At 34.8% G+C, this 17,634-nt stretch overlaps 1 protein-coding gene across 15 annotated transcripts in view; it reads right to left on the bottom strand.

Annotated features, from left to right (window-relative positions):
* Nucleotides 1-17,634, bottom strand: part of ULK4 (unc-51 like kinase 4) — a 246,775-nt gene that overhangs the window by 153,310 nt on the left and 75,831 nt on the right. For all 15 annotated transcript variants that reach the window (XR_011093978.1, XR_011093980.1, XR_011093979.1 and 12 more), the window contains exons 26-29: nucleotides 14,136-14,187; nucleotides 13,951-14,045; nucleotides 4,584-4,635; nucleotides 4,340-4,484 (exon numbers count right to left, since the gene is read on the bottom strand). Coding sequence is in view for 11 of the 15 variants with exons in the window: in XM_068674629.1 (XP_068530730.1) it covers nucleotides 4,340-4,484; nucleotides 4,584-4,635; nucleotides 13,951-14,045; nucleotides 14,136-14,187 (344 nt within the window). In the remaining 4 variants the exon portion in view is untranslated. The remainder of the gene's footprint in view (nucleotides 1-4,339; nucleotides 4,485-4,583; nucleotides 4,636-13,950; nucleotides 14,046-14,135; nucleotides 14,188-17,634) is intronic.

Below are 17,634 nucleotides of genomic sequence, written 5' to 3' on the forward strand. Positions count from 1 at the left end.
GATCCCCTCTCCAGAGGGGCCACACCTCAGCACCCTGATTTGCACAGGAAAGTTATCTAGAAGGTGATGTACTTTCTGGCCAAGTCTCTCACCTGGGCAGCTCTAAGAAAAGAAGGGAGAAGCACACCAATTCCACATTCTTGATGTAGCCTGCAAGACTTCCTTCATAAGAGGTGAACCTTCCAAACAAGCACACAGACTACAAGCAATGTATCACAGCTGCTACATACCAGCCTGAATGTGCTGCCACAGAGCCACAAAGCACTCGCAGCTGAACCTACTCTGTAGACCAATGAGTAGTCAATGTTGGCTTCATGTCTCTGGTGATCAGAATCTTTTAAAGGAAAGAACAGATTCCAGTTCCTCAAAGAAAACTATTTCTCACACTGGTGATTAAAAAGTCCCTTTCTTCATAAAGGGAGAAAATACTATAATGCATTAGTAAACACTTATCCTGAAACCCTACATGCATGGAGTACATATTTCTACAAAGCGTAATGGAATTATTTGCCTTTTTTTTTTTTTTTCCTGCTCAGGATCCAAAAATAAATCTTTCAAGGCAAGCAAAGATGCTATAAAGTGTCTTTAGTGTCAGAAGTCATCTTCTCACCACACAAAACACGGATTTAGTTCTCCAGAATGTTAATTCCTAGCAATAATAACGAATGAATCAGCCATGCTAGAATAAAAATCTGATACTTTGTGATATACTTGTTTGATTATAAGCACATTGATACCTCCTCTAAATGGAGTCCACTTTAGAGCATTTTAAGCCATCTATTTTTTACATCTGAGAGAGATTAGTAATAATCTGCACACTTAGCAGCATAATTCCTTGGAGTTCAATTAAAAAAAGTCTTTATTTCCATTTACTTCAAACTCTATTTTTTTCTCCAAAGAAAGCATTAGTAAAAAGTATTTCTAAGGGAAGGTGCAGTGATCCATCAAACCAAATACCACATGAGAAAACACAGATTACTAAAATGAATGTCTTAGCAATTAATATAAACACATAGCTTGAATAAAGACCTTTAGGAACTATGAATATATGAATCTTCCGTAAAGGGAAAATATTCAGTGCTTGAGAGACTCTGTTAAATGAATGAGTTCATTCAATGATTTCCTTGCCACTTCAAAATGTAAACCAATTTAGTAACGACAGTTTTAAAAAGCATTTTATAACGGTTCTGCAAACTCCCTGTACTGCAGTGCAAGAAGTTATTTTGTCAGTCTGTTCCATAAGCAAGAGTGAAAAGAGGACCTAAAGATTGTAGGATATGGATTCTCTTAAGCTCTTAAAGACTAAATATTTTATCTACAAATTATTTCAAGTATCCAGGATTTTGTACTTGAAGAACTGGTTTGACACTCTACTGAGAGCAAGCTAATCTTTAAAAACACATTACTCTCCTGTTGCTGGTTCCAACATAAGTTCTAAATGATGGTATGTCAAATCATATTGGAATATTAAAGAATATTAAGAATTAAATGACAAAGGGCTGATGTTTGAATTTCTAATTTAAAAACCTGGATATGAAATTATTTACTTCATTCATTTCCTGTAGAAGAAAGTTTCATTTTGGTTACAAAAAGCTCAGGAAAAGTAACATCTCAATGACGTGAAATCAAATGAGACTTTTTCATTTGAGTGAAGTCCTATAAGGAAGTTAATCTTCTGATCTACAAATGAACAAATATTTAATGAAAGAACCCTTCTACTGATAATGCAGAAGATATGGGGAAAAAATGGTAAGCACTTATTTTTCCTGCATTAACAGTAAATTTATATTTCATGCATAGTGACTGAAATTCTACTTTCTGAGTAAGTTTTACACTTAAATTAAATTGTTAAACCTAGATGCCTGTCTGCTGAATACCCAACAGCTCACATCTCTTAACAAGCAGGATTAAGAGGGGTAGAAATACCTTCTTCCCCACAGAGTGCCCACGATCAAGCAGCCATTACATTTCTTATCTTTTGACTGTCCTCCAGCTGAGTCACATTCTGTCCCATCCTTTGTCCAGGAACAAAAGGACTAAACAACTTAAGCAAACATCTCTTCAGTCTCTAAATACAGGCTTTACTTTCTATCTCATAGTTTTCAAGTAACTGTTACTTCTTGAGATCTAGCCTGCACCTAATCTTAGGCCTCTCTTCATAGATTTAGGCCAGACTGCTTTGAATTCAGAGAAAGCTTCTATTGAGCTCTGTGGAGACTGTATGAAGATTCATTCCTACCTCCCATAAATATTTTCTGATCCATACCTCAAACAATGTTGAACACAACTTACCTTTAGTGTCTTTTCTGATACCTAAAACAGCTGCTTTGGTCTTCCTTTAGTCTCCTTTTCTAATTTTTCTCAAAACTCAGTTTAGAGACTTTCAAATCAAAACTAAGGCTTAATTTTCTTTTCTGCAGAAAATCCTTCAACCGTCCTCTGCTTTTTGTTCCACCTGTGCATTTTTGCATTGATTACCTGCGCCCCACAGCTGAACATACTTACTAAGTGCTGGATTAACTCGCAGGTTCTAATAATGTATTAAATACATCAACACTCGTTAACTCTTTCTGAATTACTAAAAGATTTACATGCTGTTCTATCATGCTCCTAAACTAGAGTGAAATTTGTTTCTATCTAGCTCATGTATATTCCAATTCTCTTTTTTTTTTTTCTTAAAATAATCTCAAAATGTTTTTCAAATGCAAGTATTATCTCATCTCTATTGGTGAGAAAAAGGAACTGATTCAGGAAATATTTAAGCCAAGCCTGGAACCTAGCTTCTGAGCTTTCTGAGCTACTGCAAAACTTTTTTTTTATACATCTACAATACAATGCATGCAAAGATAGCACAACTGAATTCTCCAAAGTAGAATCGTATTTAGTCTCAGACCATAATAAAGGTTTGTCACCCAATTGAGCTAATTAGAAGAGGAGACAATAGTATATTGGTTGTCTTCCTTCTAGTTTGGAGTTAGCCTGACCACTCCCCCAGCTCTATGAGAAACATGTTTTAAGATGGGCATGTCTTCAAAGGGCAAATTTCAAAGACAGAACTTGGTCTTGCTTGACTTGAAGTCTTACCCTATCTGAAGAAAAGTATCTGACAGCTTCTAATAATATGTATACTTTATTCTTTAATATTTCTAGTTTCCATTTTAATTCACACTAAAAATTCTGTTTTCCAGTTCAAAAAACAGTGTGAAGAAAGATCTGAAAATTAGCTTCTCTATATATCACTAAGATTTCCTTCCCATTTTCTCTCACAAAGAAAAGTTTATAAATATTGCACAGACAGAACTTTGGTTCTTGAATTTTAAGAGCATTAGTCAATTAGCAAGAGACAGTCTCATTTTTAGGGAAGGCACTACGTTTCTGATCATAATCCAGCATCCATTCCTCCACCCTTCTGTCACTTACTGAATGTAGGGGTGGGGAACAATTTCCTCACTTAGGGCAGCTAAGTATTGACAATTACTAACTTTGGAAGACCACACATTAAAATGCACTGTAACATTATCCTGGAATAATGTGAAAGATAATTTTCATCTTTACTGTACTCATCCTATGTTTGTGTTCTCTTTCTCTCTACTGAGATGTTATCAGCCCACAGTACACATATGCATAACACACGCAGGTGAGCATAAAGACAGAATCACAGAATTGTAGAGGTTGGAAGGGACCTCCAGAGATCATCGGGTCCAACCCCCTGCCAAAGCAGGTTCAGATCCAAGTCATTTTGAAATGACAGGCATCATTTGACTATATGCCACAGAAATTAAGTTCCAGGCCACAGCTGGCCCACAGGCTATAGTTTCATCCACTAGCACAGGGTTTTTCTGTTGCTTGGGGCAGTGGGAAAGGACAGCAGTTTAGAAACAATAACCCTTCTGTGAACACAGAGGACTAATTCTCGTGTAACTTTTCCTTTTTTTTTTGAAAGTTATAAGCCATTCCATATGATCTTAAAATGTCATCCGGGAGGCCACAGTACCCACAAAAGTGAAGATGCTGGCGTTAGAATGCTCTAACTTTATCAGCTGAACGAAGAGAGGGTATTTAAATCACAACACTTCAAGAAACAAGAGCGGCCAGAGGCACAGTATCACCAAGATGCAAAAATTAGTGTCAGACAGAAGTGGTGGTGGTGTTATAAAAAACCAAGTTCTGAATTAACCTAGGAGAGAGATGTTGGGCACAGAACTCAGACAGCAGCTAATTACCATTTCTTTTTTTCATTTTGCCATTTAAACATAAAAAGGGTATTTAAAACAAATATGCTGTCAAAATGGATTGAATATCAAGTTATTCCCCACTAAAGCAACAATATTATACTTACTGAGGCAGCAAGGAATCTCTAATGAGAGACAGAAGCTTGCTGTTTGAGTCGAGGCTCTCCCCTTTCTCCTCAGCCATGACCTCGTGGCTTAAGAGCAGTGATGTGGTTTCTGAGAGCAACCGCAAGCTGAAGAGTCTCCATTCCACTTAAAAATAAAGGTGCCAAGAATGTGACCACACTGAAGTCTAATTAAAACAAAATGTGGAATTCATGGAAACTGTAGTTGATGTGGCCGTATACTTACCATTCTGACCATGGACCAAAGAAACTAGTGGTGGGAGAACGCAGTCTTCAACCTAAAACAGAGGATTAGAAAGATCTGGTTTAGATTATTCACGGGGAAAAATAGAACAGAGACATATCTATGTTTATTCCACTGCTGGAGCCCTTAATCAAAGAGATGAATAATCACGGAAAACCATCCATAATCACACTTATAAAGCCACCAAGTACACTTTTCTTTGGTAAGCTGTAATAAAGTTACAGAGAGTAACTTACACAGAAAACAATATCAACTTTGGTATAGTTCATTGAGAGTGTATTTTCATTTAAAATACAGAATTTAGTGCAGATGTAAGAATTTCCATTAAAATTTAAGTTTACAGACTTAAGATTTAAAATATGGAAAATAAATCAGTCAACTTTTTATTATCTATGCGCGTGCTGAATTACAGATTGATCATCTGTCACAGAACTAGTTGGCTTAGTTCCATCTGAAATCAACTTACAGCAAACTATGATAAAAATTAGTTTTATATATTTAATATTAAAAACCGAGTATTATAAGTATTCTATTTAAGAGAATACATTGCTAAGTCTGAAGTCATTAGTAAAAGAACTATTTAGACCGTACAGGCTTTAGAGATCTTAAAATGAACAAAAAATGAAATAATTGCATGAAAAATCTGAATGACATCTTTGTATATGAATACAATATTAGGCTATTTATTCTGATAACTTAGACCTGATCCTTTGTCTAGGACAGACTTCAGATCAAAAGTAAGAATCACTGCCATAATATGAAGAAAATCATTTATCCTAATTTTGGGTGCCTGAAGCAGGACTAAAAAGCAAAAGAGAGTGGAAATAGTACGGAATCTACTGTTTATTTCTTAACTCTCATAAATCTAGATGGAGATGGTTTGAAATAGTACTTCCTAAATACTCCAGGACAGACAGTCTCCCTACTTTGCAGATATTTTTTTCTTCAAAATGATTATTGTTCTACTTGCATTTTATCACTCTGTTCCTTCAGAGGTACTCTCCCATACAACCCTGCCCCTACTGTCATTGTGCTACTCCAGATTTGCTGACAGCATCTCCTCCTTGGTGACTGGTTTGGAAACATACGTCTAGCCTCAACATACCCTCAAAGAGAACAGAGAAGTACACTAAGTATCCAGATGCAGGTGGTGCAAAACAACATCAGCATGAAGAGATGTAAGAGTGGGAATGTCATATAGGACTTACAACAGAAAGAAATACTGCCTTGTTATGCTTCAGCTATGGCATTACTCGGGATTCTTCAAAAAAAACAAAAAGGAAGGTCAAACATTTATTAAGGTATTGGAGTATATTTTTATATTGTTTTTCCTACTTCTTCCATTCCATTTGAAATCAGCAAGTTTAGATATTTAATTTATTATATTTTGGGGAGAGATGGACGGACAGCCTGGTAATTTTTAAGTATGCATCATGGATACACAGCTTGCCCTTGGTTTTATTTATATAAACAAAATTACTGCATAGGCTTTTATGACACCATGAATAGGATTTGGTGCAGTAAGACTGGATTATAATTCCCCATGTGTTTTGTTTTAGTGATTAAAATCTAAGAAGATAAAACTCCTCTAGAGTTAAACATCTACTATTAAGAAAAAGCTATAGAAGCTGAAAATACATAATGCAAAGGGGTCACTAAATGAAATTAGGCTCTAGTCAGCAGTAACTAGAGCTATTTTAGTTAACTATTGCATTGCTAGTTGGTAGTCTCTGTTAAAGGAATCCCTGGCTTTAAGGAATTTGTTTAGACTTTGGCTTTTTTTCACTTCTGAAAAATTACAAAAAATCCCTTTATTACATGCTTTCAATAAAAGAGGTAAAGGAATTTGCTTGAGGTATAGAAGTTGGTTTACTCTTGCAAGTACAGATAGCCTTTATACCTATACAGATAATGCTATGTATCATGCATGCAGCTAGTGCCTTTTGTAATGTCATCATTTTGAAATATTTCATCTTAGTCCGTAGTAAGATAAATAATACACTACACTCTAACTGCTCCATTTGTAGGTCTCTAAACTGTTCTGCAAATGGTAATTGATCCGCTATCAAAACTTGTAAGGTTAAAAAATGTATGTACTTAAGGTTCTTCAAACCAAAAGAACAGTTCAACCTACTGCAATGCTCCTCAAATGAAGAGACACGTTTAAGTAGTAAATTAAAGCTGTCAGACAGAAACAAAGCAAAAGAACATCTCTCATTTATCTGAAGCAATGTATGGATGTGGAATATTAAAAATCACTTAGCAGCAGCACTGAGTCAGACTGACACCGATTAAGATGGCAATACACAGCAGTATGATGCGACTTTGATTTCTGAAACCTAGATTTCCTTTCATCTTCATCTAGTATTAATGACAGTCCTTCCACATTAGATAATGCAGTCAAACCAGTGTTTTCTAAGATAAATATATTTTAACTGTCATTGTAAAGAACATTCTTTAGGTCCTAAATAATTTTAGTAGCTTTTTTCTGACCTTTTACTAATAGAAACCCCGGTTTTGGCAATCTGTTCAGAATGGAATGCTCCACAGCAGGTGTTTGCCTCATTTCAATTTGGTGCAGTAGCACTAACTCTGTGGAAAATTATTTTGTGATGCAATGTGTACACAAATTTAAAAACAAGACATCAAGGTGAAATAAACTGGAGTGTATGCGAGGAAAGCATAATAATACTGTATTCAGTACATAAAAATACTTTCAATAAATTAATCAGCAAATTTAATAAATTTCTATAAGGTTTGTATACAGAAGCATATTATCACTCTTTTGGTATTTTTAGAGCTATTGAAACAAATACTCAAGCAAGGATTCATTTTTTTCTTTTTTTAAACGACTGCTGACATCTTCTTGGCATCGAATCTCCATGTATGCATGAAGGTATTCAGATATTTTTCTTTTTAGACTTTATCACTATGACCATTTACAATTAAAAAAAAAAAAAAGTAGGAAATATAATTTATGCCTAAATAGACTAGATAGTTTTAATATTAGTTTGAATATTGGTATGATCATAGCTATATCTGGGTTCCTACCACCTACTAAGGAGACTGATACCTAGTCCACAATGGACCCCTCCCTAACTGCACAAGCCCACTATTGTATAATTCTGTGATTGTGGCATTCAACAACTATGCTGTCATCAGTACTGAAAAAAATAGCAATGAAATACTAGAAATTTCCATACACATTACAGTCACATCTCCCAGCTATAATGCATATGCACAAGACCAAGAAAAAATGTAGTTCAAACCTAGTAATCCTGTTTCTAACAATTGGAAAGGAGAAGAATAAGAATAGGAGAAACACACAAAGCTTAAAGTACAACTCTAGATTCTAGCAACTCGAGTTAAGAAATTTTCCTAAGCTGAAATTGCATCAGTATTTTCGCGTTTAATAAAAGCTTACCAACATTTCTTCATGTATCTGTCCAATCTTACCTAAAATGTATTTATACTTTTAGCATGTGCAATACCTACAACACTGAATTCCATACTTCAGTTATGCTTTATGAAAAAGCACTTTATTTTAAAACACCTATCTAGTTACCAACTTGATACTCACTCAAAAAACACGAATAATTATTTCTAATTCATCTTTTCCGTGCCATCCATTAATTTATATGCTCCTTCTTTCATTTCCAAGCTGAACTTTTTATCTGTTCAGTCCCTCCTTGCAACATCAAACTGTACTTTTTCTTTTTCTCTTTTAGAGTGAAAGACCACAACTATCCAAGACCTCAGTATCCAAGACTGGAGGGAATCATGGACTTCTATGGCACTGTGGTGATTTCTGTAGTCTTTTATCAGTCATTTCTAATAATGTAGTTGTCTTTCTGATTACAGTTTAATGTAACACCACCATTTGCATAGAAAAACTATGCTAAAAGATACCCAAAACAGTTACAATTAGTTTAGAGACTGACATCGTATAGGCATAATTGGATGATTTTCCTTATGTGCATCACTTGACATTTATCAGTATTGAACTGCATGTCATTATGTTGTTCTTTTACTCAGTATCTTGAAAATCATTATGTTGTTCTTTTACTCAGTATCTTGAAAACCTTCTGCAACTCTTCTGTCAATTTTAGTTTCCACTACTGTGAATAACTTAGCATCATCAGTCAGCTGTCACCTCACTATTCATCCCCTTTTCTGAATTACTTATAAATAGCAACATAGATCTTTGTAATGCATCCTTCTTAATATACCTACACTTTTAAAATTGATCTCAGTTCTCTACTTACTAAATTTTAACTACGTAAAAGAAGCTGATCTATAAGACAAGAGAAAAGGTCCACTGATGGATTTTAAGAGTCTTTGGTGCATTGACTGTCAAAAACTTTCTGAAAATCCAAGTAGAGTATCCAAACCCAAAAGAACAATCCGAAAAAGAACATCTGTCTTCTTAATAACATTGATTCCTGCAAGGAAAACTATACTACTGAGGTCTGAGCATCCGGCAAAAGCTGTACTCACTTTTCTACAGAATTTTATCAGCTACACAGATCAGATCTATTGGAAGCAAACCACAGTTTAATGGAAAATCTTCTGTAAAGTCACAGTGTTACTTTAACCTTCAAAAGAGAAAGAGAGGCAAGCCGTATTTTCAGATTAATGAAGTATTCAAGTACTAATGGGAGGAGACTTGGAAGAGACAACTGTGATTTCAGTCTTTCTTTTTGTCTCTACTGTACAGGCCACATTAGACACATAAGGCCGGCACCCTAAATAAACTTTCCTACATTCAAAAGAAAGAAACATTGCCTCAGCTTTTCCTTAACCTCACCAAGCAATGTCAAAGCTCCATATATAAGCGTTAAAGAGCTGTTATAACACTGAAAGGGTTCACAGAGGAAGGGTCCCATACTAGCATATTCCTATTTAGGGAAGGAACCCTATGATGGAGAACTACACATCCATTCACTTGTGCTAGTCAACAAGGATGAATTCAGCTACTCAACACATGCAACCGCCACGTATTAACGAACTAGCACATAGCCAACGTTACCTGTTATCACCTGCAACAGAGGCTACATTTTTATGGGTAGCTTAACCCTCTTCTCAAGGCCACAGAACTAGCCTCAATAGGACTAACATTTCCAGCTTAAAGAATCTTTACCTTGCTTACAGCTGAGTTCCAGAGCTCTTCAGGGCAGTGTTTATGGACAAAGTCTTTGCATTTGGTGTCACACAGGGTGGACTGGAAATAAAGAAACTACATTGCCCGTTCCATGCAGCTACCTTACCCATGCTTGCAAATGACAAAGCACACTACCTTCAGGGATTTTTCTTGAGGTCTCTTATTCTTTCCAGTGTGCACGTGTCTAATTTACAACTACTGACAAATACCTTCTCCTTACCCACAATTCAAAGCAGAATGTAATAAAGCAACGACGATCAGCTTCCAGAACCTTATTTCCAGTCCCAAGTAAGATCCACAACAACCAACATCACCCTGACATTTATGCTCATTAAAATTCCACATACAAAGTTGCTGCTGAGTGACCATGGGATTAGAATTGTGCTGCCTTCAAATTTCTTAAAGCATCTGCTGCAGGCACAGCATGCTCCTCAGTGTTCTTTATATTCCCAGTAATCTCTCAGAATGTAATGGAAACAATAATATAATACATGTAAGAATGAATTGGGGAGAAGGATGACATTTTTGTAATTTTTGTTGAAAAGTCTTCAGAACTACAGAATCTTCATTGAGATTTTTCTTTTTTTTTTTTTTTTTTTTTTTTTACTTCAGGGAAGAGACAGCACTGATTGACTGACTCAATATGTCAATTAGTACAGAACTGGTTTTGCACACCAAAAAAAAGCCTTGTGTCATGTGGATTAGTGTAATAGACAGAAAGCCACATGGGGTGTACGCTTTTAATCTGCTTGAAAAGCAAGAGTGATTGATGAAATGATGTATAATATGTCCACATAGTCATGCCCTACATTGACAAAATTAGGGTGTCAGTGGTTAGATCAGAACAGCTTATGGATGAAGAACACATTGATGCTGAATAAAGAAAAGACTAAGATGAGCTGAGAGAAGCACTTGCTAAAGTTTCTATCCCCTGTTGTCATGTGCGGTAAAAATAATAACTCTCATATTGTCAGTCAGTAGTTTTCCATGTCATACTGCTTTTCCCTTGACTTCCCATCAAGCAGCTCATCGGGTTCAAGGTTCTTTTATTTAGGCCTGATTTTTAAAAATAGGTTCTGAAACCTTTAGGAGGAGAATCATAGCTGACAACTTTTGTCTCAACCAGAGAACTTTCATGCTTCATGTAAAAGATCGTCTGTGCAGTGTGGAGAGCATTTTTAGGAGCTAGTTAGAGTACAAAAAGGATTCCCACAGGAACTGACTGACTGCTATCATGAACCTCATCACTGCTGAAAGCACTCTGAATTACTATTGGTCCTTTTTTTTGGCAAATACGTACACTTAACAGAGGAAGAGAAGAAATATACTCATTATACTTGTGGTACATAATTCTTAATTAAATTTGAACCTTTACTGAATTTTTTTATATATATATATTTACAACACTTCTTATCTGGAATTATTAAATAGTTTTCTGTTTCAGGTATAAGGATGAAACAAACACATGGATTTGTGCTGGTTTACAAAACCATGGCTTATGTTCCATTCCAGCCTATAGTGATTCTTTTTGAGGGCCTTCATCATAATATTTGAGTACAGTTTGGTCAAAACATGCTGAGTTGCACTTACTATTATTCTCTACTTTATATCTTGTAAAAATGCACACAACTGCATACAAAATGAAATGACTGCTCATTACTGGCACTCCTTTAAATTAGTTTCACTTAATTTTACCATACTTAGCAATATAAAATATAGTCAGTCACCACAGAAATTAATCTCCTCAATAACTTTCTTCAGGTCGATAGCAATCAGAAATTTGATCACGAAAATCAATTTGTTCAACCTTCTTTGTTCAAGGTACGAATACAAAGGGAAATCAAACAAACTAAAACCCAGAAAAAGCGTATTTTTTTCTTCTCAAAGTGGAAAAAACCACACAGAAATGTTACTCTTAAACTCATCTTAACTTACAGAACTTTCATTGCAGCGAAATTAAGTCAGACCTAAACAAAAAACACTGGTTCTGCTTGTTTAATGTAACCTCATTTATTATTAAATTAATTAAACCTAGTTAAAAATATTAATTTCATTTCTGATTAGAAATTTTAAAGAAATATCACAGTTATAGTGGAAAAAACACATCCTCAAGAATGTTTTTTTTTTTTCCCCACTCTTCCCTTCATAAAATGCTGCTCATATCCAACTTTGACTAAATGAACAATCAAGGCATCAGAGATCAACCTAAAATACACATTTCTCTCAGTAAAAGAGTTTCCTATTAACTGCTGCTATACTTAAATATTGATCTGGAACCTTGAACATGTCTAGCTTCAACTTTTAAAAAAAGCACCAAGTTCCACTGGGTGCTGGCATTTATATTCATAGATTCCAGTCATGCACAGTGAGCAGCAATTAGAAGATATCCCTTGAGTAACAGCATTTCTAAAAATATTCTGTATGCATCATAGAAGATGAAGTACCACTTTCCTCTGAAGTAATGTAAGCTGTACATTCAAGTATAATTAGCACACTAGACTTCGTAAATAGTATTAAACTAATTACTGTTTGCACCACTAGTGGCAGATGTGGTTAGAGATTATTAATTACAGTGGACAATTTCTTGAATTTAACATACTGAATTAAAGGCACTTTCTCCACTTTATTTTCTGTCTGAATGGCTATTTGTTGAGTGTCAGGAGGGCTTAAACTAGGGAGAACTGTTCTTTCTGAAAATGAGTGAACAAAGTAATGAATTTTATTTTCTCAAACTAATTAAAAAAAGTTGTTCATTGACAAGGATAGAGTTATTCTTAAATTAATAAATGTTGATACAGACATTCTAAATCATAGAACCTATTTTACTAAAGCAATATGTGTCATAAAATCACAGTCATTGGAAAGGCAGGAAGTTTTATCTACATCTACATCTTACTTGATGTGTTCATACGGGCTTTAAACAAACTAAAACTTTCAACATGTGTGATGAAGTAAATTCTTCCCCACAGATTTAGGTACTAAAGTAAAACTCACTTATTACTAGCCAAGGGTTACTTACAAGAGAGTGGGACAGTCATTCCCTATAATTCAATATAATGTTGTACTGAATGAGGGGACAGGAGCAGAGGAGGAAGGGCTGTAAAAGGGAGCTATCCCCTTCATGCTATTTTTCCAGAGCAAAACAAAACAAAAACTAAACCATTAAAGTTTAAACAGCAGCTAGGTGAAGCCTACTTAATGTGCGGACAGAAGGTATTGCAATTTTAGTAAATGTTGACAGACCTCTATAAAATATGGTACCTATTTCTGTCAAAATAAGACACACTCATTCTTATCTAGCATAACTTGATAAAATAAAGCTGTTTTATGTGCTTGATTTAAGTGCTATAATGAGTGTCCCTTTAACTTAATTTCAGTACAGAAACACAAATTTCAATAGGACTTAAATGGTCATCCCATTAAGTATGGTGGGTCATACTTTAGCTGGGAATTCAGGCACAAAAATGCATTGGGACAACTTACAATGATTTGTCAATCACTAATTCAAGCCTTCTGACCTACTGTTTTGCTGACAATTATTTCATAACATAACTTCTGGTTTCAGCCAGCTTAGCTCAAATAAAAACTAACCAAAAACTTTGAAGAAAACAAATTTTTAGTGATATGTGAGACATACAATATGTGGGTTTAGTAATCGTAATACAATTTTAGGTAAGCAAACAGTTATACTTTGAGAAAAACATCCACACAGACAAACAAAAATATCATAACTGTTATAAACCGTTACTCTTGTTGATGATTTCACTGGGAATGGTGTTGATGGAATGGTGTCTTTAACCCCTCAAAACTGTTTTTTCAAAGATATATTGAAAGCATAAAGACAAAGTGGAAAAAAAATCATGAATATGTAGCAACATACTTGCTTATAGAATCAAGTGTTAAATTTATATGAAAATCATTTTAAGAACTGCTATTGCCAAACCTTAAGCAAATATCTGTCTCATTCTCTCTGTAATTTTTGAACTAAATGTAGTAAACCAAGTCCAAATGCTTTACTTTGTCCTTGAAATTTAAATCTATTTATAAACAATAAAATATTCTTGTCAGATAGAACCACAAAACATTTTAACGCATAATTCAAACAGCTTCTAAATCTTCAAAACATTCAATTTATCAATAGGTTTCAGCCAACTACCCTGCAATTAATTAATTTGTTGCCAGACTTACTGTCGTGCGATGGCTTGTCAACAAGACAGGATGCTGTGTTACTGCTTCAAATGTTGCTAAAGTAGTCTTAATCAATTCTTCTGATGCAGCTGGTCCTATTGGTAAAAATCATTATATTGCTTTTCAAAATGCAACAGTTATAATGCCTACATATGAAAGTGCAGCAATATCATAGATTATCTTACCTATTGCTCCATCCAAGTTGGTTTCTCCTGAATCTATCGATCGGATAAAATTCTACAGAAGAAGAAGCATTTATTTGAAACACTTTAGAAACAAAAATGAAGAAGCATAACTACCGATTAATCACAATATGAAATTCTTTAAAGGCTGTGTAAATACAAAATGTTAATGTACATGCAGTTAGGAATTCTCATAATAATTTAGATATGAAAGACAAAGCATCCATGATCTGGCTATTATAAAATAATTTTGCAAGTTTTTAATGCTGCTGGACACTTAAATGTAGGGTACAGTAAGGACCATTACTTTGACTAATGTCAGGAATGATAGCATTTCCAGCTAAATAGGCAGTAATTAAATGTCTTACTTTATTGTTAACAAAAAACTGTACTTTCTAAAAAGCCTTTGAACTACCTTGTATATGCCTATGTTAAAATAACTCACTAAAAAGACCAAAGACTCTTCCGGAAAATGCAATTTTCTGTTATTTGTACCATCTTTTGATCTCCATGCCTTCTACGCAACACTATGGATACACTTACGCACAAGAGTGCATAGAAAAAGGCATAGCCTTCTACTAAATCACTTAAATAACTCATCATTTGGAGGAACAGGAACAATGAAGTATTAATAATCTGGGATAAGTAAATATTGTACATGTACACCCACTATTCTTTTGCCTTTTAATCTTGATTTCACTCTTTTGCTTCTACTTTTAAGCATAGCTGTTTATTTCACAGGATATGCAAAAGACGTGTTAATGGCACTTGCTAGAGAAGGAGAACTTCTCAGCCAAATTTATGATATGTTTTTATTTGCTGATTTAATATACAGAGAACATATCATGGATAACATCTGATTTTCAGTGTGCACACATCTTTATATATTTATATTATGTAAAGCATTAAGAAAACGATTGCTTTGAAACACTTGTTTCATATTGCTTTATCAATTACAGCTTTGTTATTACATATTAAATTGGCAGAAGTGCTTACATGGGTTACTTTTCCACAGTATGTGAGAAACAGCTAAAGGATTCTTCTCTAATTAGAAATTCAGATAGAAATTAATTGTATATTTCATAATCTGAAAATATCTCAGAGGCAGTCATAAAAAGCTATTGTTTCTATTAAAAAAACAGGTGTTTTACCTTCCTGATCATTTGAAGAAAATTACAGTTATAATGTAATTAATTTGTTTTGGAAGAGAGCAAATTATTTTGTTTGCTCATTTAAGACAGTTTCACACATAACCACAGCATCAAGACTAATCTAGAAAAATCAATATAGTTCATACATAAACTGTTCTGGCTACCATTGCTTATTTCCTTAATTTTCTGTTGGAAACACAAGAAGAAGATGCACTTATACACTGCTGTTTTTTGAGCAATGGAGAGTATGTGTATGCCACTGCAGGTGAGTGTGCACCTATTGCATTGCACTGGGAGCCTACTATTAGCTGTGCCTCTGGGGCACAGCCTGTCTTTTCCATGTCTTTCTATTTACAGCTGAAAACATGAAAGGATTGTCCCAACTCCCTCTCAATTTCTTTTCACAGGAGCACTGAGAATTACAGTGATGACAGAAATAACTTCAAAGCAGCAAGAAAAAAATATATTTCTCAATGAACAACAGTTACAGGAAAATAACTACTTTTTTCTTTCCCAATACCAAGCACACATCTTTCCACTCCTAATCATTTTTCATTGTAAAGAGTAAGATTTCAGAATAAATCAGAAAACAAAACAACAATTACAACAAAAAACCTGAAGGACTGGCTTGCTCAAGTCTTAAAGGCCTCAATTATAGTGCAATACTTTGAAAAAATACAAGCCGATGATCAACTGTCCCTTTACAGATGCCACCGGGAATGTTGCTAAACAAAAAAATTCCACAGTAGACTGTTCCCTGGTAGAATGGATAGTTACTCTTCCAGAAGTAATTACATTAGACATATCATAACACAGTTATATAAAATAGACTCTATTTTGATACTAATTTTTCAAATGTACTACTTCTCTGCAATTTTTATGCATAAATTGAAATAGCACATTTAAGTTCCTAAACTGCTTTGTTCGACAGACATAGAAGGACAAGAGACAGGAAATAATCAGTCAAGTAATCTTCCCCTCCTTACTCTGAGAGAAAAGGTGTGGTAACATAACCAGCCTGATTTCCTCAGTCAGTAGTTCAAGTTATTTGGAGAAAAGTCAAAAGAGAACCTATGTTGTACCTGGCCTCCTGTACCTATACCATTGACTAAAGAATTTCACTTCTAGATGGTTGATCCAAAACTGTTAATAAATCCACTGGCTACTTACAAGTGCTTCAAAGAGATAAAATATTTTGTAATCCAATGTCCATTTCTCTTTATTGTAATGTGAATTTTTCTACAGATATTTTGAGGACACTTTCTTCTCAATCACTGACTAGGAGACCTAAATTACACCCACATTTTCTTGGAATCGAAAGTCAAAGGAGAAAGGGAAGTGAGCCTGAACAGTAAAATTTAATATAGCTGTCTGTGGTGAAGCATTTGTTCTGCATGCAATTGTGGAAATCAATACATAGCTGTCATTTATGAACATGCGGACTTTAAAGTATTTGCTTAACTCTGCTACACAACTTTAGAAATGAGCTTTTTCCTCATTCAGCAGAAACAACAGCTTCAATATATGGAAATTATATTACAACAGTAATACTTCATTTTAACTATACTATCTTATGGGACAGTTAAAAGTTCATTTACATTCATTAATATCATAAATTATTTATAGATGTTACGAGACAAATATCTCTGTAGCTTATAATACTCAGCTTTTCATCAACTAAATACAATGTAGAAGTACTGGCAACTTTAATTTATATGAATTTCTAGTCAGGGCTTCAGCAAAAATTCTATAAAGAATACTGGCTGCAACTCAAAGGTAAACCTAACTCAGAGGTAAAATAAAGTACACAAGTAATTCGCAATATATCATATATATGCAGAGTATACTTGAATCCAAGATAGCGTATTTTCCCTTCAACTCAATAGACTGCTGTAGATATATGTAGTTTTCAATAGAACAAAATGAGTAGAACAGAACAGTTCAGTTGGAAGGGACCAGCAAAAATCAAGTCCATCTGTCTCACCACTTCATAACCAAACATATTGTTAAAGCACGTTATTGAGGACATTGTCCAAATGCCTGTTGAACACTGACAGGCACTGGGCATCAACCGCCTCACAAGGAGCCATGTTCCAGTGTTTGACCACCCTCATGGTAAAGACATTTTTTGCAATGTCCAGTCTGAACTTCCCCTGGAGCAGCTTTGTGCTGTTCCCTCATGTCATCAGTGACCAGGGAACAGAGACCGGCACCTCCCTCTGCACTTCCCATCCTCAGGGAGCTGTAGAGAGCCGTGAGGTCACCTCTTGGTCTCCTCTTCTCCAGACTAGACAACCCAAGTGTCCTCAGCCTCTCCTCACAGGACATGCCTTCCAATCCTTTTATCAACT

This window comes from Anas acuta, chromosome 2 (genome assembly GCF_963932015.1).
Source record: "Anas acuta chromosome 2, bAnaAcu1.1, whole genome shotgun sequence".
Classification (NCBI taxonomy): Eukaryota; Metazoa; Chordata; class Aves; order Anseriformes; family Anatidae; genus Anas; species Anas acuta.